Below are 25,946 nucleotides of genomic sequence, written 5' to 3'. Positions count from 1 at the left end.
TGCACTTGTACAGCTTGGTAATAATTGCCTGTGCTCTGAAGCACTAGACTGGTCAACTATGCCCTTTCTTACTCCTCATGGCAACTGGGAAGAGAAGTGCTGAGTACACACAGACCAAATCAATAGCTGTTTACAGGATCCTTAGAATCTGATGCTTGAGCCTTTGTGCCTCAAGCCCCAGGGAAATTCTTGCAGGGAAAAAGTCTTGTTGCTTGATGAGTATTCCAATATTTTAGTACATTTCTCAAGATACTTACTTGGCACAATTGAAAAATCCCATGCAGAGTTACCTTTAAAGAAGGGAAAATATTTACTTAACTTTTCTTCCTTGAAGATATTCTCTCACAGGATTCTTGCACAACCACACACCTCTTCTGAGTGTTTACAGGGATGTTTTGAGGGCACTGCGTATTTTGTTTCTTTTGTAATATATTTTGGTACTCACTTTAAAAATGTACCTTATTTTTATTGGCTTTTTCTGGGATCTATTTGCGTCTTTGGGAAGGTTCTGGGTGTTGAGGTATTGGTAGTGGGAACGTGGGACATTGAACAGTGCTTCAAAAGGGTAAAAAATTGTAAGAGTTTGCCTTGTCTTCCTGGCAGAGAAGCTACTAAGCTTTGTAAGAGAGTGGCTTCTTCCTGTGTCCTCCCTAATATGCCTGGGACAGAACCTACGCATGTTCAGTCAGATAGAAATTCTATAAATTGGAAACTATGCACCACTAGCAATATTTGCAAGCCAGCAGTGCTTCAAAAGCCAGAGTCTAGAGAATGAAACAGATTTAGCTTTTACAAAACCGTAGGACACTCCATACACAAAAGTATTTTAAGAGGATGTAAAGATAGTTGTACAACTAAGTATTCAAAAAGTAGGAAATGTCATTGTTAAAGTTGTTCCTGTAACCTTAACTCTTGCTTTTGTGCATATTTATTACAGTAACTTAATTATATGTTCATATAATTTCTCAAACACCACAAAATAGAGTATCTTTTCTACATTATATATGAATATAGCCTCTTATAATACTTCATACCATTTCTGCCTGACAATCCTTGGAAACATATAAAAAGTGCACATTTGACTCTAAACAACCTAACTATACAACAGAGTATCAAAATTTGCTAGTATATAGGGGTTAGGTGGAGATTCAGGTGCACTAGTTTTGCAAATAACTATCATCTTCTGAACTGCACCCAGGGAAGGCTGTCCTGATGGTAGGCAAAAGATACATTGGCTGACAAAATACTAGAAAACTTAGTTTTGACTTAGATCTTTTCTATTAAGGTCTTTCTAAGGCATACTGGATCCATATCCCTCCATTCATTCCCTCTGCTTCCTTCATGCCTTACTGTCTCCTCAGCTTTCCCTCTCCTACACATCCTCCCCCTCACTTTCATTGTGGGTGTGAATATAAAAGAGAGGAAAAGGAGAGACAGATGAGTCCAAGCACTGGAGCACCTTCTTTTCCCACCCGCCAGCTAGTGGTACTGAAAGTTGGTAAGGCAAGAGGGAGTCCATCTTTCCTCTTCCCATCTCCATCCTCAGCTGATGGTACCAGAGCAGAGAAGAGTCTCTCTCTATGGTACTGGGGCAGGCGAAAAGTTGAATGGTAGAGGAGAGCCACAGAGTATCTCTCCCATCTTTCTCCCCATCCACAAGCTAATGGTACTGAAGAGCAAGAACACAAAAGGAAATAACTGAACCCCAAAGAATTCATCTCCCCTCTCTGTATACTGTTATAAAACTTTTAAACACCCCTGAAAAGCAGTTTAGATATTTTGCCATAAGAATACACCAAATTATACTAGAATGCAGGATTTAAAATATAGAAAGAAGCATGCTATTTGTACAGTATATGCATTTGGATTTAAATTTTACTACAATTTGCTTAAATAGATCTGAATATTTTCATTTGGTAAAATTCCTGTTTGATTTATCTTTGCATACTTTGAGTCCTGTTAACATATTAACAGTATAAGACAATTCAACATGACCACATTGTATAAAAAGTCTTTATTTTTTTCTGTTCAATGAAAAATAATTAACTGATATGCACACATGAAGCACTGTTAACTAATGTTACATAAATCACAAAGCAACACAAAAGAAGTGTTATTGCACGAAAGAATAAAGATACAAGTCTATATTTTTAAAAGTTTAGTTTCATAAGGATTCTAGACACTTGAAATTGAAGCACTATATATGTAAAATATATACACCATATCCACACACCACTGAGATTCAACCCAGAGAAATGAAGGCAGAGAGCAGCATAGTATCCATGCCCGGCTGATCCTTGATTCCTCTTCTAGGTCTAACTTCAAGCATAGCAACTGATGTCAGTTGTAGTGGTTGTTTTTATGAAGTGCACCTGTCCAAAAGGACCTAAATTAAGACCATCAGCTCATTTGATGTAAACCACAGGACAGTCAATGGAGCAATTTTGGGAGAAGTCAGGACACCACCTAAAAATAAAGGTTCCATATCCCATTACCAGTCCCAAAAAATATAGAAGGTTTATTTAAGTAACTTGTGCTGTTCTTTAAAATTATTTCAAGAATTAAGGCTCTGAAACTAGATATTTATAAACAATCTGAAACCAAGATATTTGATGCAACATTTTCAGACTGTCAGTCTTCTTTAAGAAGCCAACATTTTGCTGCTATAACAAAAACTAACCTGACATTTAGCGTAAACTCCTCATTAATAAGTCTCTCTTAGAATGATTAATATATCAGGAATACAACTACCATAAACACATGGAAGGGAAATGCTATAGGCTTTTCCCAGTATTTTAGTTGAAGATGCAACCGAAAACTTACATTATAAAAAAAAAAAAAAATAATAATTACCTTCACCACAAGTGTTTGCCTTGTGCTTTGGTAAGAGACTCACGTAAAAAGGAATGCACATCACATGTAAACATGGATGTTTCTTAAGAACATAAGTCCAATTCCTCAACAAAGGTAAAGCAGTGTAGCTGTACTGACTTCAATGAAATTATGCTTATTTATACCAACTGAGGATCTTAGCCATGATACTAAAGAGTTAATAAAAATACACTGGTAAAGCAAGCAGGATTAGAGAGTACTTCTTGATTTCCTAGCCTCTGCTCTTCTTTAAGATAACCTGTGAAAGTGAAAGAAAGTATACTCATCATTACTTATATGCCCACTGTGATTCAAACAAAATCAGTCATATTGAAATTCATATCACAGAACATATTTTAGACAAAATGCAACTTCAAAAGCAAAACTTTCTAAAACAAATGTTTTCTAGAGACCACCCAGAAGTGTCAATAGTTCTTCAAAGCTCTCACCACATCCCTTAAGGCTCTGACCCCATTATATCTAGATAGCACAAGAGGTTATAAAATGTGATTTTACTGCTGTTATGGGTTGATTTTTGTTTGTAATGCTTCATATTGGGGTTTTTTTTAATTTATGAAAAGGGCAGCAAAACTTTTGAATGGGCATTTTTTGGTTTAGAGTTTAAATTGAGAAGTTCACTTCTCAGCCCAACTGAGAACCATTTAAGTGTTAACATTATTAAAATGAGGCAATTTCTTCTTTCTCCATCTTTTCACTTAAAAAAATAGAAGAGCAATGATATTTAAATAATATTAAGACTGCACAGTTAAAAGGTTAGAAATGCACAAGATTCTAACCACAATATTTAACAGGGCCACACTGCACATCTTCTATATTTTGTATTAAATATATTAGCATTAATATATCCAGCAAATATTTTACAAGAAAAATAGGACTAGAAAATTTAATATGCATGCTGGGCCTCCAATATGTTAAAGCTGCATGGCATCATTTTTCCATTTTGTCCAGTCCTACTAAGGTAGATGCAAGGATGACTCAGCATCTGAAAGAGATGGAGTTTTGGATGAGGCCTTACACTTCCAAGTGTTCCTCTCCCACACTCCACTCAGGAATTCTCTTGCCTAAATGAAACAGGGCAGGGTCCAGGGAGAGAGAGAAACAAGAGGGGGTCTAGGATTCGAAGGAGCATCAGATGCCCTCTGCTGATGTTTGTCTTAAACTGCTTTTTGTTGTTTCATGCAATCTACTTGTGAAGCTCTCTCAGACCACCTGCTTAGCCTGGGCTCAAGATGATATTCCTCACCTCCCCACTGGTAACAGACCCACATGTATTGTTGCAGTTAAGATCAGCAGAGCCACTCAACATACAGCTCCCTTGATATAACAGCATTTTCCACAAACACTCCTCCACTCTGGAACTTGATCCCGTCCTTGGTCTGGAAGTGTCCAGATTTTCATCACTCCCCACACTCGAGAGACTGAAGGGCAGGGAAATTATGGTCTTTGTTTTGGAAAGTTTTCAAATTTGGAGTTATGGAAAGAGATGGGGAATATGTTAATGTGCGGGCAGTTTATTTGATGTTATTGTAGTGAATTTTACAACACTGATTTTTTTATTATTGTTAAGGTTCCAGAGGATTAATATATTTTGAGGTAGGTTTTTTAAAATGTTTTGTTTACATATAAAAAACATAGCAAAGATAGCATTGCTCTAGAAATCTTTACTATTGTATATCCTGGCTTTTGTATAGTAACAATGCGACCTTATCTATAAACCTTAATATTAAAGTGTTTAAGCAAAAAAAGGGAGAGAGAAATTTCAACTTTAATTTTATTACCTTTGCTGCCACCATGGTATGTTCAGATTTAATTGTTTTACTCTTGTTCTCGAAAGCATTTGCCCTGGCTTCTTCTGCTAATCGGTGGAGAAACAGTAAGAAGTTCAAATGCACCTTTAAAGAACAAAACACCAATGCAGTGAAATAGGTTTCCAACAAAATGCTTATAAACTGTCAATCATTTATATGGATTTAGCAAATACTTTATTTTTAAAAAGGCATGAATCCTTTACTTCAAAAGATGAAGCGAAATATTTCTGAATTCCTGTGAAGGGTTTTCAAGAAAACCCTATTACTCAGCTACAGTTTAATTTTCTAGCCCTGAACATATCTTGCCCCCAAAATTTCCCGCACACACAGCTTCAATTTAGCCAAACTTTTAAAAAGTGTCTGTACTAAAAAAAAGCCACAGATACACCCACAGGCATAATGCTTGGTCCTACAGAATATACTTTGGTGTTTCCCAACAGTTTCCTAAAAATAAAATCTTGTCTACAACTAGGAGTTACGCCTTTAGGTTCAAACCATGTACTCATTTAGTTTGTCGGTAACTAAAAAAACCTGGATTTAGTTTAGATTTTATGAATCACGCTTGAGCCCTCTCGCTTTGTGCTGAATATTTACCTACAATTATTTTCAGAGACAGTGTTTCTTTATTTAACCATTCTTTAGGAATTGGGGGGGAAAGGAGCAATTAGTACCATGTGACCAGTTAACTCTTTCCTGCCATCACCAAGTATGGTCCACAAACTAGTTTGAGAAATTCTTCCCGTATGTTAGTCCAAGACTCTCATTTCCAATCCTGCAGTGCAAAGCAGCAGCAACTATCTCCTGGGTCAAATGAAATGATCCCTCACACCCTGTCCATATTGCAGACGACATTAAGGAAAGGGCAGCGCTCTGCTCCATCAGTACTCAACCCTCAGGCTATGGCTACGCTAGAGAGTTTACAGCACCGCAGCTGGACTAACGCAGCTGCGCTGCTGTAAACTCTCCAATGTAGCTGTTCTAAATTGAGGGGACAGAGCTCTCCCATAGGCTTAATTACTCTAGCCACCACGAGAAGTGGTAGCTTTGTCGGTGGGAGAAGCTCTCCTGCTGACATAGTGCTGTCCACACCAGCGCTCAGGTTGGTGTAACTTATGTTGCTTGGAGTGGCTTTTTCATATCCCAAGCGACATAAATTATACTGACAGAAGTGAGAGTGTAGACATAATCTAATTTAAACATACAGAATAAGGGAGCCATAACAGACTCCCTCAAACTCCTCCACATCTTCTTGCACCAAGCAGATCTCAAACACAGAATAGAATATACCCCACTGATTAATGGAATAACCGCTATCAAAACAAATAGCTTCTTAAAATCATAAAAATGCAAGTGCCAGACAGGTGATTAAAAATTAATCTCTTGATAAATGTAGTGCCTCAGTTCTCAAAGGAAAGAGGAAAAGAAAGGAGAAACTAAACTACAGATTGTACAGTTTAACACAACCAGTCACCAGAGGCCTAATCCCAAAAACATTTACTCACAAGTGGCCCCATTATCTTCAATGGACTACTTGAGTAAACCCACTCCTGTAATCTTAATACAGCACAATTAAGACTATTATACACTGCTCTTGACCCCCAGGTGTAATGTCCATTGACAACAATGGAAATGTGGTCATGGATCAAGGGCAGACATGGGTCTTCAAGTTTTCAACTATAAACGTATACACATTTGAGTTCATATTATGTCCCACTACACACTTATTTCCTACTGCAGAGGTTTTATTCTAAGTGACTAGCTTAAAACTGATATAGGATGATAGATGGTCAATGGTATTTTAAAAGTTAAAAGTTTGCCAGAAGCTGGGAATGGGCGACAGGGGATGATGGATTACTTGATTACCTGTTCTGTTCATTCCCTCTGGGGCACCTGGCATTGGCCACTGTCGGAAAACAGGATACTGGGCTAGATGGACCTTTGGTCTGACCCAGTATGGCCATTTCTTATGTTCTAATGGTTGAATTTTAAAATAAGCATTTTACCCTAACAGTTTTCATTTACAAGAGAAAAGATTAGAGAAAATCTTTCATTTATGTGATTTATATAAAATCTACAATTTATTCTCAATCAGAACGTTTAGAAAAGACCACTGGAATATGCTATTAAGTTATATTTCATTCATTTCATGTCATCATAAAACACGTAAAAACAATTTCTTGCTTATTTCTCTCAATATCTGTTCTGCAAAGCTAGAAAATTATATAACAAGAAAAAAATACAATTCAGAGTTTATTTACTGGAAATACTTTGTAATAGACATACAATACACACAGAGGATCTACTGTTGAGAACAAGCATATTTTTAATGCTAGCATACCACATGGATGAAATTTTTTAATCTGCTGAACTACAGAAGTATTAATATGCAACAGATATGTCCAAATCATGCCAATTTTTATATAAATATATGTACTATATAAAAAGCAGACATTCTTGCAGGTTTGCCTGGCAAACTCTCAAAGCCATTTTTAATCTGATTAAAAAATTTTAACTACTCATGCAGAGACTATTTGAAACATTCAAACAACAGTGGCACTAAAATAATGTTCAGCATAAGAACCTGGATTATTGAACATATCAACATGGGGATTAGACTTTTGGAAAATGGTAACTACACAAATTTTCCACAATTCTTAAAGTAATTGAAAAATGAATTTGTTCTGCTGACATCTATACTCTACTGTAGCATCAAAAGGTAAAAATCTTCATTTGAAAGTCAGCTTTAAAGAGTGCTTTTCTCTCTGACCAGCTGTGTTCTTATTATTCTATTTTTAATAGCAATGTTTTCCAAGGTTTCAGAAGTTTTCCCCTGCAATCATGAATTTAAAAAATACATACCAGTGTCAGTAAAATCAGAGTGCTCCTCAGTAAAACAGATAAATAATAAATATTTCAAAAATAATTTAAAGGGACTAGGCCAAGGCAAGTGGAATGGAAAAAAGCAAAAAAGTGATCCCCTCAATAAAACTGATGGAAATGTCCAAGCAGGTGAGTGAGTTATTCCTAAGTACCTAAGCATACACATTTCATCCAGTCACTGAATGATTGTATATTATATTAGTACATCTCAAGCAGAAAAGGTACTATACAAGACAAAATTCTACACTACTCATTGCAACAATGACCCTGCATTATAATACACTGAACTCCCATTAATCAGAAAAATATTTGTAGGCATGAAGCTGCCAAAATGGCAGCATTAAAGAGTAAACTCCTCCATTTTACCCCAAGGAAAAAGTATAGAAAGAATCAGTACGAGCTTCTTCACATTGTCCTGCTGGTGTGCCTTAAGCTGTTCAGTGGAGGATATACCTGAAATGAAAGATCTATTTCTTAAGATTCAGCACCAATACCGCAAACAAGGAGGGCAGGATGATATCTGAGGTGGTTTTTATAATTCAGATACATGTCTGTGGTTCTAAAATAAAGCAGTCAAATAGGGTACTGTTCTTCTCCCATTACCTCAAACTGGAGGAGAGCCTGGAGCTCCACAACTTGAGACCTTACAAAAGATCCAAGCCCTCTTGGACAGCTGAAAAACCGACTGCCATATGCTTTTACTATGCTTCTGGCACGTAGTGAGTGTAGAAGGTAGATGATGCAGGAGAGAAGAGATGCCTCACCTAAACTAGCCAACAGAAGATGCCAAACCCAGGGGTGTATGTTAAGCTCTGCCTCTCTCTCAGACAGGCATCCAAGGCTAGGCACCTACCTCTGGTTGACAATCTGAGTTACATGACTATGCCATTTTTGCAAGAAGCTGGGGGAGTGAGAGAACAAGACAGGCTCTCCTTCATAACTTTTAGCACAGAGATACTCACCTGGGATGTGGGAGACACCCTCTCCTCCTGAGGAGAAGTGATTTGAACAGGGATCTGCCACCTCTCAGGCGAGTGCCTGTAACCACTGGACTATAGAATATGCTCAAGTGGCGCTCCCTCACTCTCTCCTACTGAAGCTGTTCTGCTGCTGAAGGGTGATTGCAGAGTGGGCTCAGCCACCGCACCCCACAGCCCAAGAATGTATTCGCCAGACACCTGTGGCAAAAGCATCAACAGGAGAGAGAGAGGGAGCTCCCTCTCAGAATATCCCATAGCTCAATGGTTAGGACCCTCCCCTGAGAATGACAGACCCCGGTTCAAATCCCTTTTTCCCACCAGGTGGACTTGACCTGGGAATCCCCCATATCCCAGATGAGTACCCTAATCACCAGGCTAAAAGTTATGATGCAGGTCTCCTCCTCTTCCTTTCACGCCCAGACATTTTGTGCAATCTCACCTACAGGGAGTCTGATCCAGTAGCCAAGTTCCGAGCAGACTTACCAAATCAGGCCCCACAGGCAAGTTACACAGAGGAACAACTCTCTTTCCTCAGTTCCTGCATCACTCTGGGGCTTAGGTGTCTGAAACCTGGCATGGGGCTGCAGTGTGCGGGAAGGCAGGCAGAAACACAGGCACCAGGGGAACTTTTACTGTAAAAATTTAGGCACCTATGGGTGAGGTGGCAGCTGAGCAGGGTGTTGTGAATCCCAGTAGGACCTGATACTGGGATTTAGACACCTGAAGTGGCAGTTATGTGCTTAAGTTCTTTTGTGAACCTAGCCTTTAGTCTAGTTTAGGAACTACCTAACAGTTCTTTTCATATCTGGAATGTGCAACCTACCCTCCCTAAATTATGCTGTCATTTTGGGAAAAGACAAGCCACAAATACTGACTGAGATAGAAAAGCCAGAACACAATTTTCAAATCTTGTTAGGAAAAAGACAGTTATACCATGTGCTCTTTCTACCAGAGTCCAATTTACATCCAAGCATATCAACTGTTTGTGTTTTTACTTGTCAATTCATAGAAGTTGCTATTGCTAGAAAGTATCAGCAGTAGCCAAAAGAGTTGTCAAGAGTATCACATATGGATGATCACCACCCTGGGACATTCCTTCTAAAACACAGGAGAAAAAAATTGCTCCTCCTTACAACAGGAAGCATGTTCACTGACTACAGGTATTTTTAACAAAATTTTTGCAAGAATGATTAGTTTAATATCATCACATTCTGAGCATCGAGTCTGCCCTATATTGTTTTAAGCAAGTGACTTGAAGGCAGTTCCTTAGCCCTGGTCTACACTAGGACTTTAGGTCGAATTTAGCAGCGTTAAATCGATGTAAACCTGCACCCGTCCACACGACGAAGCCCTTTATTTCGACTTAAAGGGCTCTTAAAATCGATTTCCTTACTCCACCCCGATAAGTGGATTAGCGCTTAAATCGGCCTTGCCGGGTCGAATTTGGGGTACTGTGGACACAATTCAACGGTATTGGCCTCCAGGAGCTATCCCAGAGTGCTCCATTGTGACCATTCTGGACAGCACTCTCAACTCAGATGCACTGGCCAGGTAGACAGGAAAAGAACCGCGAACTTTTGAATCTCATTTCCTGTTTGGCCAGCGTGGCAAGCTGCAGGTGAGCATGCAGAGCTCATCAGCAGAGATGACCATGATGGAGTCCCAGAATCGCAAAAGAGCTCCAGCATGGACTGAATGGGAGGTACAGGATCTGATCGCTGTATGGGGAGAGGAATCCGTGCTATCAGAACTCCGTTCCAGTTTTCAAAATGCCAAAACCTTTGTCAAAATCTCCCAGGGCATGAAGGACAGAGGCCGTAACAGGGATCCGAAGCAGTGCCGAGTGAAACTTAATGAGCTGAGGCAAGCCTACCAGAAAACCAGAGAGGCGAACGGCCGCTCCGGGTCAGAGCCCCAAACATGCTGCTTCTATGATGAGCTGCATGCTATTTTAGGGGGTTCAGCCACCACTACCCCAGCCGTGTTGTTTGACTCCTTCAATGGAGATGGAGGCAACACGGAAGCAGGTTTTGGGGACGAAGAAGAAGAAGATGAGGAGGAGGTTGTAGACAGCTCACAGCAAGCAAGCAGAGAAACCGGTTTTCCCGACAGCCAGGAACTGTTTCTCACCCTGGACCTGGAGCCAGTACCCCCTGAACCCACCCAAGGCTGCCTCCTGGACCCGGCAGGCGGAGAAGGGACCTCCGGTGAGTGTACCTTTTAAAATACTATACATGGTTTAAAAGCAAGCATGTGAAAGGATTAATTTGCCCTGGCATTCGCGGCTCTCTTGGATGTACTCCCAAAGTCTTTGCAAAAGGTTTCTGGGGAGGGCAGCCTTATTGCGTCCTCCATGATAGGACACTTTACCACTCCAGGCCAGTAACACGTACTCGGGAATCATTGTACAACAAAGCATTGCAGTGTATGTTTGCTGGCGTTCAAACAACATCCGTTCTTTATCTCTCTGTGTTATCCTCAGGAGAGTGAGATATCATTCATGGTCACCTGGTTGAAATAGGGTGCTTTTCTTCAGGGGACACTCAGAGGAGCCCGTTCCTGCTGGGCTGTTTGCCTATGGCTGAACAGAAATGTTCCCCGCTGTTAGCCACCGGAAGGGGGGAGGGTTGAGGGGGTAGCCACTCGGTGGGGGGAGGCAAAATGCGACCTTGTAACGAAAGCACGTGCTATGTATGTAATGTTAACAGCAAAGTTTACCCTGAAAGAGCGTAGCCACTGTTTTGTAAAATGTGTCTTTTTAAATACCGCTAACCCTTTTTTTTTCTCCACCAGCTGCATGCGTTTCAATGATCACAAGATCTTCTCCTTCCCAGAGGCGAGTGAAGATTAAAAAGAAAAAAAAGCACTCGTGATGAAATGTTCTCCGAGCTCATGCTGTCCTCCCACACTGACAGAGCACAGACGAATGCGTGGAGGCAAATAATGTCAGAGTGCAGGAAAGCACAAAATGACTGGGAGGAGAGGTGGCGGGCTGAAGAGAGTAAGTGGCGGGCTGAAGAGAGGGCTGAAGCTCAAATGTGGTGGCAGCGTGATGAGAGGAGGCAGGATTCAATGCTGAGGCTGCTGGAGGATCAAACCAGTATGCTCCAGTGTATGGTTGAGCTGCAGCAAAGGCAGCTGGAGCACAGACTGCCACTACAGCCCCTGTGTAACCAACCACCCTCCTCCCCAAGTTCCATAGCCTCCACACCCAGATGCCCAAGAACGCGGTGGGGGGGCCTCCGGCCAACCAGCCACTCCACCACAGAGGATTGCCCAAAACACAGAAGGCTGGCATTCAATAAATTTTAAAGTTGTAAACTTTTAAAGTGCTGTGTGGCATTTTCCTTCCCTCCTCCACCACCCCTCCTGGGCTACCTTGGTAGTCATCCCCCTATTTGTGTGATGAATGAATAAAGAATGCATGAATGTGAAGCAACAATGACTTTATTGCCTCTGCAAGCGGTGATCGAAGGGAGGAGGGGAGGGTGGTTAGCTTACAGGGAAGTAGAGTGAACCAAGGGGCGGGGGGTTTCATCAAGGAGAAACAAACAGAACTTTCACACTGTAGCCTGGCCAGTCATGAAACTGGTTTTCAAAGCTTCTCTGATGCGTACCGCGCCCTCCTGTGCTCTTCTAACTGCCCTGGTGTCTGGCTGCACGTAACCAGCAGCCAGGCGATTTGCCTCAACCTCCCACCCCACCATAAACATCTCCCCCTTACTCTCACAGATATTGTGGAGAGCACAGCAAGCAGTAATAACAGTGGGAATATTGGTTTTGCTGAGGTCTAAGCGAGTCAGTAAACTGCGCCAGCGCGCCTTTAAAGGTCCAAATGCACATTCTACCACCATTCTGCACTTGCTCAGCCTGTAGTTGAACAGCTGCTGACTACTGTCCAGGCTTCCTGTGTACGGCTTCATGAGCCATGGCATTAAGGGGTAGGCTGGGTCCCCAAGGATAACTATAGGCATTTCAACATCCCCAACAGTTATTTTCTGGTCTGGGAAGAAAGTCCCTTCCTGCAGCTTTTGAAACAGACCAGAGTTCCTGAAGATGCGAGCGTCATGTACCTTTCCCGGCCATCCCACGTTGATGTTGGTGAAACGTCCCTTGTGATCCACCAGAGCTTGCAACACTATTGAAAAGTACCCCTTGCGGTTTATGTACTCGCCGGCTTGGTGCGCCGGTGCCAAGATAGGGATATGGGTTCCGTCTATGGCCCCACCACAGTTAGGGAATCCCATTGCAGCAAAGCCATCCACTATGACCTGCACATTTCCCAGGGTCACTACCCTTGATATCAGCAGATCTTTGATTGCATGGGCTACTTGCATCACAGCAGCCCCCACAGTAGATTTGCCCACTCCAAATTGATTCCCAACTGACCGGTAGCTGTCTGGCATTGCAAACTTCCACAGGGCTATCGCCACTCACTTCTCAACTGTGAGGGTTGCTCTCATCTTGGTATTCATGTGCTTCAGGACAGGGGAAAGCAAGTCACAAAGTTCCATGAAAGTGCACTTACGCATGCGAAAGTTTCGCAGCCACTGGGAATTGTCCCAGACCTGCAACACTATGCGGTCCCACCAGTCTGTGCTTGTTTCCCGAGCCCAGAATCGGCGTTCCACAGCATGAACCTGCCCCATTAGCACCGTGATGCATGCATTGGCAGGGCCCATGCTTTCAGAGAAATCTGTGTCCATGTCCTGATCACTCACATGACTGCGCTGATGTCGCCTCCTCGCCCGGTATCGCTCTGCCAGGTTCTGGTGCTGCATATACTGCTGGATAATGCGTGTGGTGTTTAATGTGCTCCTAATTGCCAGAGTGAGCTGAGCGGCCTCCATGCTTGCCTTGGTATGGCGTCCGCACAGAAAAAAGGTGCAGAACGATTGTCTGCCATTGCTCTGACGGAGGGAGGGGTGACTGACGCACGGCTTACAGGGTTGGCTTCAGGGAGCTAAAATCAACAAAGGGGGTGGCTTTACATCAAGGAGTATTTCAGGCAGAACTTCACGGAGGGTTCCAATAAGAAATGGTGCACCTAAGTTATTGTTCTTATTGGAACAATGAGGTTAGTCTGGCCTCTGACTGATACATGGCTAGATTTACCTCGCTGCACCTTCTCTGTGAGTGACTGCAATGTGACCTAGAGGAATGAGTCCCCTAGACGGGGGAGGAGGAGGAAGCAAATGAGTACAAAACAAATCTGGTCTATTTCTTGTTTTGATCCACTCCATCTATCTTTTACATCTTTGGCTGGCAGCAGACGGTGCAGAAGGACTACATGCCACCCACATCTCAGGGCTGCTCGGCAGAAGATGGTACAATACGACTGTTAGCCATACTCATCTCTTGCCTGCCTGGCAGAAGATGATGCAATAGGACTGCTAGCAATCCATATCGCCTGCCTGCTCACCATAAGATGGTTCAATAGGACTGACTGCAGGACTAAAGAGAATGACTTGATCAAGTCACTCCAAATTTAGTCCCTGCGCCCATGTCTGCCCAGGCGCTCCTGATCGACCTCACACAGGCGACCAGGAGCACCTCGGACATGACGATGACGGCTACCAGTCCTATTGCACCGTCTGCTGCCACAAGGCAATGGGTTGCTGCTACTGTGTAGCAATGCAGTACCGCGTCTGCCAGCACCCAGGAGACATACGGTGACAGTGAGCTGAGCGGGCTCCATGCTTGCCGTGGTATGGCGTCTGCACAGGTAACTCAGGAAAAAAGGCGCGAAACGATTGTCTGCCCTTGCTTTCACGGAGGGAGGGAGAGAACGGGGGCCTGACGATATGTACCCAGAACCACCCGCGACAATGTTTTAGCCCCATCAGGCATTGGGATCTCAACCCAGAATTCCAATGGGCAGCGGAGACTGCAGGAACTGTGGGATAGCTACCCACAGTGCAATGCTCCGGAAGTCGACTCTAGCCTCGGTACTGTGGAAGCACTCCGCCGAGTTAATGCACTTAATGCACTTAGAGCATTTTCTGTGGGGACACACGCACTCGAATATATAAAACTGATTTCTAAAAAACTGACTTCTATAAATTCGACCTAATTTCGTAGTGTAGACATACCCTGAAAATACAACGTTATGGGCTATAGCTATTTCTACATGATTATTTCTATTTTTATTTGGTACTGCATATCTAGATCTAGCTTCAAATACACTAAATCCCAGCCTCAGAAATGCTGCCAAATGCCATGTTTAACATATAAAACAGATTTTGAATTTAAGTGAAACATTTTGTGCACGTATATAATTTTCACTACTGCAATCAGACACTTTGCTCTCCTTCAATTATATATATGAAAGTAAACAAAAATCCTCATCCTACACCACAAAAATAAGTAATTCATTTACGAACAAAAAAGTGAAAAGCACTTCCAAATCTGGTTCAAAGTATTCAACTCTCATCCCAAACACTAGACCCAGATACTTCTGTGCATGAGGGCAGCTTTGTGCTACTGGCACGAGCTCCCATAAAGTCTGATTAACCAGCCAAGGTAGGAGGATCCTTAGGTGGCAAACACTTCCTATGCGATCATCCCATCTCTACAGCCAGAACAAGTAGTGTGGCCAAAACATCCATACAGCTCAGCCTCAGCATAACTCTATTAACCCCCGTTTTCTGAAAATTCAGCTGTAGATGTCTGACTTCTATCCAGTTGTTTGACTCCACCTAGTACTTCCAAATGTACTTGTTCTACATAGAGAACAAAAGAACCCAGGAAATCCTGGTGCCTAGTACGCTTCAAATTACTAGATGGAATGCACTCCATCCCTCAATTTGAGGCCTAAGTTATTCAGGTCTCTTTACCGGAAAATACACAATTTAAGATGCATACATGCAGTGCATCTCTGTTATTAACCAACATTCAGTTAACTGACAGTCCACCACAGCATTACACTCATTTATCCCAAGTCTCCATTTCCAAAATATAGCATCTATACTCTCCAACCACCAGTTATATGTGTTATTTATTCAAAAGTTGGCCAAATAACCATATGGTTACTAACTGATGGCTAACTCACCTTTGCTGTAATACATATGGAAAACTGCAATATGATAAGAACTAGGCAGGTGGGAAACTGCAATTACTCCTTCTGATTGGCTAAAAATTGCCTATATCCTCTTAGTGTCACCCTATTTCCCTCAAAGACCAGCCTGCTTAGCCTTTCATTAAATCTGTTATTTCTTTTAGATTGTACACTCTTTGGAGGCAGGGTCTGTCATTTACTATATATACAGTACCTGTAACAAAGGGGTCTGGATCTGATCAGCCTGTAGAGGTAACTGCAAAATAAAACAGGCTTGGCAGAATATGATTTTTATTTATAATTTTGATGGATAATATCAATATTTATTTTGACAGGTTTCAGAGTAGCAGCCGTGTTAGTCTGTATCTGCAAAAAGAAAAGGAGTACTTGTGGCACCTTAGGGACTAACAAATTTATTTGAGCATAAGCTTTCGTGAGCTACAGCTCACTTCGTTGGATGCACTTTTTAAGCATTTTTTCAATTTTATCAATTTATATGATCATAGTTGCAGGAAATTATTGGGATCTCAGACAATTTAATGACAGTAGACACGGAGGCCAGGTCACCCTACCGACTTATATCAGTATAACGATTACTCAGGGGTGTGAAAAATCCATACCCCTAAGCAACATAGTTATACCAATCTAACCCCATGTGTAGATAGCATTATGTCAGCAGGAGAGCTTTTCTCACAACAACATTGCTCCTGTGGAGACTGATTAACTAGGCCGACAGAAGCAGCTCTCCCATCAGCATAGGAGCATCTTCACTTAAGCACTACAGCGGCGCAACTGTAGCCAATGCAGCATTTTAAGTATACCTGCCCTGAGTTTAAAAAAAAAAAAAAAGTATTATTGCCATTAAAACACAAGTTATCACATTTTAAACTATGCAAAGTATATATCCTTAAATCAAATAAAATTGTCAAGTAGCACTTTTCTTCCTTTGCCCATCTGCAAATATCGACTATTAGTCACAGAAATATCTTTTCATTGGGTTCTGTGTGCTACAGTGAAATCAACCATTTACCAATAAAATCGAATCCTTTCAAGCCTAAATATAATAATATGATGGTCAACCTGGTGTCCCTGAGGAGTGTAGTACCTTGTAATGCACCTCAACTGACCTCACGTCCCCGTGCCCAGAAGCCACCTAGACCCACACGCACAAGCGGGGCAGGGGCAGCTCAACTCTCCAGTGAGCCAAAACTGCAGAGCAACTAGGGACCAGTCACATATCCTGGGAGGGGGGGAACCACACCCCCAAAGGCGGCGCAGCCCCACATCCCCTCGCACTAGGGTGACCTACCCTCAGCGTGTCCCTCCCGCCGCCCCCCGGCAGTTGCGCCGTACCCCCGTCGCGGCCTGACATTTGGAAGCTGCAGAGCCGTTGCCGCAGGAGAAGGGGAGCTCGTCTGCCAGGGGCAGGAGTTCGCGCCTGCGCAGATCCCTCGGCCCCCTCCCGCCCTCTCCCAGCCCTGCCCCCGGGGGCTCCCCCCGGTTCCCCTCACCAGCAGGTCGGCGTTGGCCGCCAGACGAAGTTGGGGCTTGTATCTCTTTATCAGCTTCCGCAGGGTGCTGCGGGGCGCCGCTCGCTTCATCCTCCCCGCCACCGCCGTGCAGGCTACAGCCCCCCGGGGAGCCGAGAGCGCAGCGCGCGGAGGGGCCGGTCGTTCACGCGCGGGTCCAACCGCCCTTTCCTGTCCCCGCCAGCCTCGGGACCGTTCGAATCCGCCGCTCAACCGCCGCGCAGCCGCACCAAGACTCCTGCTGACGCGCCCGCCCGCAACAGTGAAGGCGAAGGCTCCTCCCCTTTGCCTCTAAACGTTAAGGCTAAGCGGGCGCTGCTGTTCTGTGGGAAGTAGCGCGTGCGCTGCCTCGCCCCGCCCGCTCCAGGATCCTCCTCCTCGTCTTCTTCCTTCCCGCCTCAGAACTGACGTCTTAGTTCCTGCAGCCCTAGCCAAGGCGCGCTGTGGCGGGGAGAGCGGGAGGTTGCACCTGCTCTGTCAGTGGGGCAGTAGAGTTCTTCTCCCCTGCTGCACATTGTTCAATCACAGCCATTAAAATAAAGCCAATCTGACAGCTTCGGCCAGGAGTTGCAACAGAGAGCACCCAACAGTGCCAGGGCCTGCACTGCCCAATTTCTGCCCCCAGCTGTGCCAGTCAGTTATTAGTGACTTGTTACAGCCAGGAGCTCACCTACCCAGTGGCTCCAACCTTTCCCTGACTACTGTACTGCTTTCAGGAGTCTGATTTGTTCTATGTACCCCAAGTTGCCACTCACTTAAGAACTACTTGCTTACAAAATCAGACATAAAAATACAAACGTGTCACAGCACAGCATTACTGAAAAAAAATGCTTACTTTCTCATTTGTATCATATAATTATAAATCAAACGGAATATAAATATTATACTTACATTTCAGTGTATAGTATATAGAGCCATATAAACAAAGTCATTGTATGAAAGTTTAGTTTGTACTAACTTCGCTAGTGCATTTTATGTAGCCTGTTGTAAAACTAGGCAAATATCTAGATGAGTTAAATTACCCCTTGTTACCCCAAAATTTGGACCTCAGGCACTCCAAGAGTGATTTGCTTATGATTATGCAATTTATTCTGTCCAAATGAGTAATAAGGTTGTGACTTGCCCTAAAGGAATTGCCAGGGTGTTACCAGGGGGTCTTGCTAACCCCGAAAGGACACGGATACAGCCTTCCACTCAAGGATTGACACACACAAGCAGAACTTGTTCAAAACAAAATAATATTTATTTAAAAGAATTAAGTAGTTACAATATATCTAATAAAGCAAGAAAGAAATACATAGAGCATAGTAAAACACAATAGAATTACATTTAAAAATCATATAATAAAATGGTGCACCAAAATAAAAGATACATAATACACAGAAGATACAGACCATATAGCAGTTACAATGTAATAGGCATATAGAGACCCTGAATACACAAAGGCCTTAGTTTTAACATTACTATTAGGGCTGTCGATTAATCACAGTTAACTCACATGATTAACTCAAAAAAATTAACTGCAATGAAAAAAATTAATTGCAATTAATCACACTGGTAAACAACAGAATACCAATTGAAATTTATTAAATATTTTTGGATGTTTTTCTACATTTTCAAATATATTGCTTTCAATTAAAACTCAGAGTACAAAGTGTACAGTGCTCACTTTATATTAGTTTTTATTACAAATATTTGCACTGTAAAAATGATAAACAAAAGAAATAGTATTTTTTTAATTCACCTCATACAAGTAGTGTAGTGCAATCTCTATTGTGAAAGTGTAACTTACAAATGTAGATTTTTTTTTGTTACATAACTACACTCAAAAACAAAACAATGTAAAACTATTCCACCAGCTAGATAAACCAGCATTAGGGCTGCTTTGCTTGGCCAGAGCAGAGCTAGGGCCATGGCATGTGATTCTGAAGTTGAAATTCATTTCACAGTACAGCAAGAGATACAGCACAGTGTAGCTCAATCTTTTCAGGTTGGCGACCCCTTATTTGAAATCACAAAATTTTGTGACCCTTTTGTATTTGCCGTAACAGTAAAAGGTGTAGCAGTGATAAGTTTATATAATTTATGTGCATATGTGTGTGTACTGAGAGGATGACAGAATACTTGTCTTTGAACAGTAAGGTCTGGTCTACACTGTGGGGGGAATCGATCTAAGTTACACAACTTCAGCTACATGAATAACAAAGTTGACATACTTAGATCTACTCACCTCGGTGTCTTCACTGCAGTGAGTCAACTGCTGATGCTCCCCCACTGACTCCGCCGGCGCCTCTTGCTCCAGTGGAGTACTGGAGTCAACGGGAGAGCGCTCGATTTATCGCATCGAGACTAGACGTGATAAATCGACGTGCAGCGATTGATCCAGCAGGGGTCGATCGAGCAGGTAATGTAGACAAGCCCTTAGAGTGAGGGGAACAAGGTAGTGGGAGACAGTCACCTGCATGAACACAAATGGGATAGAGTTACTATAACTGCAACTGTTTCAACTCCCTCACAAACTTTCAGGTTTGGGCCATGCCAGTTATTCTGGATTTTTTTTTTCTTTAGAACTATAATATCATTTTCAACACCTCACAACCCCCTGATGCCTTTCATGACTCTCCCCGGGGTGCTGACTCACCAGTTGAGAAATACCAGAGTGCAGGATTGGGAGTCTGGATTCTAATCCCAGCTCTGCCACTGCTTTGCAGTACAACTAAAACCATGTCACTTAATCTCTCTTTAACTCGGTTTTTCCATCTGTAAAATGTAGGTAAGAATGTTTACCTGCTTTACAAAGATGTTGTGTGGAGTAATTAATAAAAGTAAGTATGTTGCTTTGAAAATATAATATGAATGATAGTATATTAAGACTCTATTCTACTCAAGTAAACATTTATTCTAAATAAGTAGCTGAGTAAGGACTAGCATCCTAAACTGAAGCTTACGGTGACAATATATTTTATTTTAGTATTATTTCTTATGTTTTAAACACTGTGTTCAGTGATGTAAATGACAAAATTAAGACAGGTTCTGTACTGAAAGCATTTAATCTAGAGACCCAACTGAGGAACCCTTATATTAGTAAACATTTATGCAAGTAGTCCATTTAAATTTATAGAACTGTTTGATGAGTTAAGTGTTCACTAATGTGAGTAAGGGTTCCACAACCAGACTTGAAACAAAAATAAACACCTCAGAGACAGAACACACTGGGAAACCCAAAGAAAGGAGTACATTTAGGGGGGCGCAGTTATTGTTTGTTTTAAAAACATGAAGGGGAAGTTCCTCACCAGCTGTAAATCTATGTAGCTCTTGATTTTATGGAGATATGCAGAGGATCAATCCCCAAATATTATAATTTATAATAATATAATAATATATAATAATATATATATCAGTCAACAGTTAAACTTCTGTAGACAAAGAAAAACATTGTTTTGTTACGTATTAATAAAGAACAATTACCATAACTCCAAATTATGTTTGTGCAATTTTTGCTTCCCCCCCCCCAATTTTATTAAAACCTAGAGGCATATTATACATTTGTCATGCTTGTTCACAAACGTCCCATTAAGAGAGTGTGCCTGATTCTCCACTTCTTTACATTTTGCAAAAAGAAAAGGAGTACTTGTGGCACCTTAGAGACTAACCAATTTATCTGAGCATAAGCTTTCGTGAGCCTCACGAAAGCTTATGCTCAGATAAATTGGTTAGTCTCTAAGGTGCCACAAGTACTCCTTTTCTTTTTGCAAATACAGACTAACATGGCTGCTACTCTGAAACTTTACATTTTGTGTAGTCTTTTACACCTGTGCAAAGTAGATGTAAGAGAAGGGATATAGATGTCTGGTATGGAAGGTTTTTACACCTACTTTGCACAGGTGTAAATGACCACACACAGCAAAGAACCAGGTCAAGTGAAAATATGTCCTTGCTTAAACACTTCTAGATCTATTTCTTAAAACAAAACCAATGTAAAAAGTGGCATACTCCATCAGTACTGAAATTCATACCAATGTCAGGGGAGTGGGTCAAACCAGAAAACACTTGTTTACAATCTGCAACGCCATTCTTGCATTCAGATGCTATGGTTAAGGGGGCCACATAAGTACTTAGATAAATAAGTTCTAACTACCAGCATAGATCAGTATCATGAGCTTATTTTAATATTAGTCAATTTCCTTTTCACATATTGAAAAATTCTACAGGTCCTCCTACAAAATACCAGGATATGCATCCATTGTATTAAAATATATCTACATGCCTCAATGTTTCAGCTAATTTTTCAGCATATGCAGTGATGTGAATTGAAGTGCCATATCTGAGAGGAAGAGCGAGCTTGTGATTTGCCAGATCTGCATGCTTTGTCTGGTATTTGAAAATCAGACTCTGTTCTTTCAGCCTCGATGATCATTCCTTATCAGTCATCATCAATGATGTAGATCCTGGAATCAGAGTTTAACAGATTATTTTGTTGATGATGCATGAGGTAGGATAAAACAGCTTACTTTTCTGCAGCCCGGTAGTTGCAATTACTGGCTCAGCAGTGCTGACAGTAATGAACATTTGCTTTTGTCAGTAAACTAAGTAGCTATGACTCAGAAGGCACTTAGGGTCTGTACTACAATCTGCACAGACAAACTCCCACTGGCATCAACAGTACTTCAGCATGCCAATTGGGGTTTAGATTCACAGCTAGCATAAATCAGCATAACTCCAGACAGCTGCATCAATTTACACCAGCTGACAATTTAGCTCTAAAAGTAGTATATGGTCCATAGGAAGCTGATACAAGTAAAAAAAAAAACACTTGTCTGATTACAATTACATATTTCAAATTTTAAATTATGTAATGACCTGCATAAATGACCAATAATAAAATAATGAAAACAATGATTGTGTGATTAAACATGCTCTTTGTTACAGACACATCCAGATGGGCAATGTTGATGTAATATAAAAATTGAAATGAATGCTATATATTTTCCTTTGCCTAATTAATTTTATAATATTTTAATGGATGTGTTTTTTATTTTAATTATAAAACATAACATATTATTATATGTCTGACTCTGAGCCAAATCATTCTCCTACACTGAAAAACTTAGAGCTGATTAGTGTACTTCAAGAAGGAGTTAAAAATTAGGTAAATATAATATCTTAAGATTTTTTAACGGTATAGATTCTGTTCTAGTGAAGGAATTTGTACATGGATTTCAACAGCTAAAACTTGCCATTGAGTACATGTGTTTCTCTGTCAATGAAGGTTCCTGTCATTTAAATATGTTCCTTTCTTGAGTGAGAATTTTAGTATATTTCATCTGAAAACTGATGTTTAGGCACAAGAGTAGGTAATGTAAAAAGAAGTTATATTCGTGTTTGCCATACATTTAAGAATATGTCCATTATGGTATCATTATTTTGTCACTTTTGTGCCTTATAATATTGATCTCTTCCAAACTGATTAATACAATTCTGTGACTAAAATGAGATATGGTCAGGTGCTAATATTCATGTATTGCAAACCAGAAAACATTTTTTATTTTCATCCTATTTTGAGAAGGGGATGAATTTAAAAACTGAATTACCCACTTGTCTAACAAATTGGGTGCTGGAATAAACTGTAATCTTAGGAAAGCAAGTTTGTAAAAACACTGGCCTGAGTAACAAGGGTCCCTTTCTGTTTGGTACCTCTTTAAATAAGTCAAGCCTGTCTCCAATTATTCAACTTATTTTCCTACCCTGCCCTATGTATCTGTTAACCTGTTTCCTGTGTTTATGGCTTCTGAATACACCAACACTGGTGTTTTAGTTCTTTCATGATGACCTTTATCTACTCTTTACTTTAAAAAAAAACCTTACTGCAGAAAAGCTGAAAAATTTCATCTTATATGCATGGTATTTTTTAATTAATTTTCACATTTCATAGATTCTTTCTCAGCCAAGTGTGTATCTACTTTTTTTTTTTTTGGTCAGATGATGAATGTAAGATAGTTACTGGCGCTAATCCAGTTTCAAGTGTTGGTGAAAGACTTTGAAACTATCCTGGATATTCATGCCAAAGTCTTAAGGCTTAAGGTTTTATCAGTGATGAAAAGATAGCTCTAAAACAGAACAGAACAATCCAGCAAAAGTAAACTCTGCTATGATGTAGATGATAGGCTTGATCATAATGGTTATAAGTAATCAGCATGGCTCTCCACCTCTTGCATCTATATTTCTTTCTCCAGTGGCTTGTATGCAGGGCAATTGATGTATAGCTGGGAACCTTATCTAGAGCAGGAGAAAAACAAACAAAAAACCACAAAACAACCAAGAGAAAGTCAGACATCGTTCATCCATCCATGGACCTAAAACTAATCTGATGCATTAAAGAGAGAGAAAAAAGGTTATTGTGACAGGCCAGATGAATGGTGCAAGTAAATTCTAATGCAGCAGATATTAGAAGCCCCAAAGGAGGGGTGGTTGTCATCACATTCTGTCAATTCATGAAGAAGGGAAGGAAGAATTTAGAACCAACCAGCTATGAGAAGTGGTTTTTTTGCCTTCAAAACATTCACACTGTGTCTGTTTGCAGGCCCGCAGTATAGGGCAATGCATAAATGAAAAGGGAGGGGGGAGGAGGGAGTTGAGAAGCTTGTGATATTTTCTAGTTTGCAAGGGTTATAACTTAGGGTCTAGTCCTGCCAGTTTCTATAGACAGCTGACCCTCAGAGACTGCACAGAGCCCCTTTAGAAGACAATGAGGCTCTACCCAAGCACAGGGGTCCACTTGCATGTTGCTACTTGCAGACCCAGACTGTAAGAAAGCAAGGGATATTGAAATGTAAGTTAGAGTTCAATGGTCACTTATCTTTAGAGATGTTCCCTATAGCCTGTGAGTGGTGTGACAAAGTTCCTGCTCTATCTTGGTGGGTCTTGCACTTATTGGCGGATTTGCTCGCCTTGGAACTTCACGGTAGCCCTCAGCTTGGCAGTTTTTCTGAATTCACGGTGCAGGTCGACTCCTCCTGTGTCTGACCAGGAGTTGGGAGGATTTGGGGGGAACCCGAGCCCGCACTCTACTCCGGGTTCCAGCCCAGGGCCCTGTGGAATGCAGCTGTCTAGAGTGCCTCCTGGAACAGCTGTGTGACAACTACAACTCCCTGGGCTACTTCCCCATGGCCTCCTCTCTCAACACCTTCTTTATCCTCACCATAGGACCTTCCTCCTGGTGTCTGATAATGCTTGTATACCCAATCCTCCAACAGTCCACGTTCTCACTCTCAGCTCCTAGTGCCTCTTGCTCCCAGCTCCTCACACACACACCACAAACTGAAGTGAGCTCCTTTTTAAAACCCAGGTGCCCTGATTAGCCTGCCTTAATTGATTCTAGCAGCTTCTTGATTGGCTGCAGGTGTTCTAATCAGCCTGTCTTAATTGTCTCCAGAAGGTTCCTGATAGTTCAGGAAACTTCCCTGTTACCTTACCCAGGGAAAAGGAACCTACTTAGCCTGCTCTCCTGCTGCTGCCCTCTGGCCTGGGCTTTCCTTGCTTTTTGCCCCTGCTTTCGGCTTCTCCCCCTATCGGGCCAGACGCTCTCCCTCCTTTCTTTTCTTTTTGTTGTTTTTTTTCTTTTCGTATGCCCACTAATAAGTCTCCAGGCATGGACAGGCTGACCGTGGAGTTCTACCACGTGTTTTGGGACGTCCTCGGCCCAGACCTAGTCACCATCTGGGCCGAGTCTCTGCAGAGTGGGGTCCTCCCTCTTTCGTGCAGGCGAGCTGTGCTCACCTTACTGCCGAAGAAGGGGGACCTCCGCAATTTACGAAATTGGCATCCCGTCTCGCTCCTCAGCACGGACTACAAAAGCGTAGCGAAAGCAATCTTGCTGCGGCTAGGGTCTGTGCTGGTGGACGTGATCCACCCAGACCAGACCTACACCGTCCCGGACCGCAGTATCTTTGATAGCTTTGATAACCTATTTCTGGTTTGGGACCTTTTGGAACTCGGGCGTAGAGATGGTCTGTCGTTCGCCCTCCTGTCCCTAGATCAGGAGAAGGCGTTCGATAGGGTGGACCATGGGTACCTCCTGAACACTCTGCGAGCGTTTGGCTTCGGACCCCAGTTTGTAGGTTTTCTCCGGGTGCTGTACGCCTCCGCAGAGTGTCTGGTTAAGCTCAACTGGACCAACTGGTCAACTGGGTCAAGAGCTCTGGCTTGGCGGTAGGAGACTGGCGGCAGGCGAGCTCCCTCCCACCCACGCTTCAGACCATCCGGTGGAGCACGGGTCCGCTGCTCTACCTTGGCGTTTACCTTTCTGCTACGCATCCCTCTCCACCGGAGAACTGGGAAAATTTAGAGGGTGGGGTGATAGAACGGCTCCGGAAATGGATGGGACTTCTCCAATGTCTCTCCCTTCGTGGGAGAGCACTGGTGCTTAATCACCTAGTCCTGTCCAAGCTCTGGTACCAGCTCAACACCCTGGTCCCGGCCCCGGGTTTCCTGACCAACCTCCGGACATTGATTCTGGGGTTCTTTTGGTCAAGAATGCACTGGGCCTCTGTAGGAGTTCTTCATCTACCCCTGAAGGAAGGAGGACAGGGCCTGAAGTGTCTGCACACTCAGATCTGCGTCTTCCATCTCCAGGCCCTACAGAGGCTCCTTTAGAGTGCAGGCAGTTCAGCATGGAGCATACTGGCGCACGCCATCCTGCGCCGCATCCGAGGGCTCCGATATGACCGGCAGCTTTTTTATCTCTGTCCGGGAGGTCTTCCGCGAGACCTCTCTGGGCTGCAGGTCTTCTACCAGGACCTTC

The 25,946-nt window shown here is 42.3% G+C and overlaps 1 protein-coding gene across 2 annotated transcripts; it reads right to left on the bottom strand.

Moving 5' to 3' along the window:
* Positions 1 to 1,997: 1,997 nt before the first annotated feature.
* CENPW (centromere protein W) lies at positions 1,998 to 17,467 on the bottom strand. 2 transcript variants are annotated; one of them, XR_005224696.2, is made up of 4 exons: positions 17,129 to 17,458; positions 4,671 to 4,784; positions 2,854 to 3,130; positions 1,998 to 2,466 (listed from the first exon to the last, which is right to left on the bottom strand). XR_005224696.2 is itself a non-coding variant. In XM_037894737.2 (3 exons), the coding sequence occupies exons 1-3, from the start codon at positions 17,216 to 17,218 to the stop codon at positions 3,104 to 3,106; spliced, it is 231 nt and encodes a 76-aa protein (XP_037750665.1). In that variant the 5' UTR covers positions 17,219 to 17,467; the 3' UTR covers positions 1,998 to 3,103. The 2 variants fall into 2 exon arrangements, 1 of the variants encoding a protein (XP_037750665.1); XM_037894737.2 differs by having other exon boundaries at positions 1,998 to 3,130; positions 17,129 to 17,467.
* Positions 17,468 to 25,946: the final 8,479 nt, after the last annotated feature.

Source organism: Chelonia mydas, chromosome 3 (assembly GCF_015237465.2).
Source record: "Chelonia mydas isolate rCheMyd1 chromosome 3, rCheMyd1.pri.v2, whole genome shotgun sequence".
Taxonomy (NCBI): Eukaryota; Metazoa; Chordata; order Testudines; family Cheloniidae; genus Chelonia; species Chelonia mydas.
The sequence above is the reverse complement of the archived record's forward strand: the minus strand, read 5'-3'. Positions and strand labels throughout refer to the sequence as shown.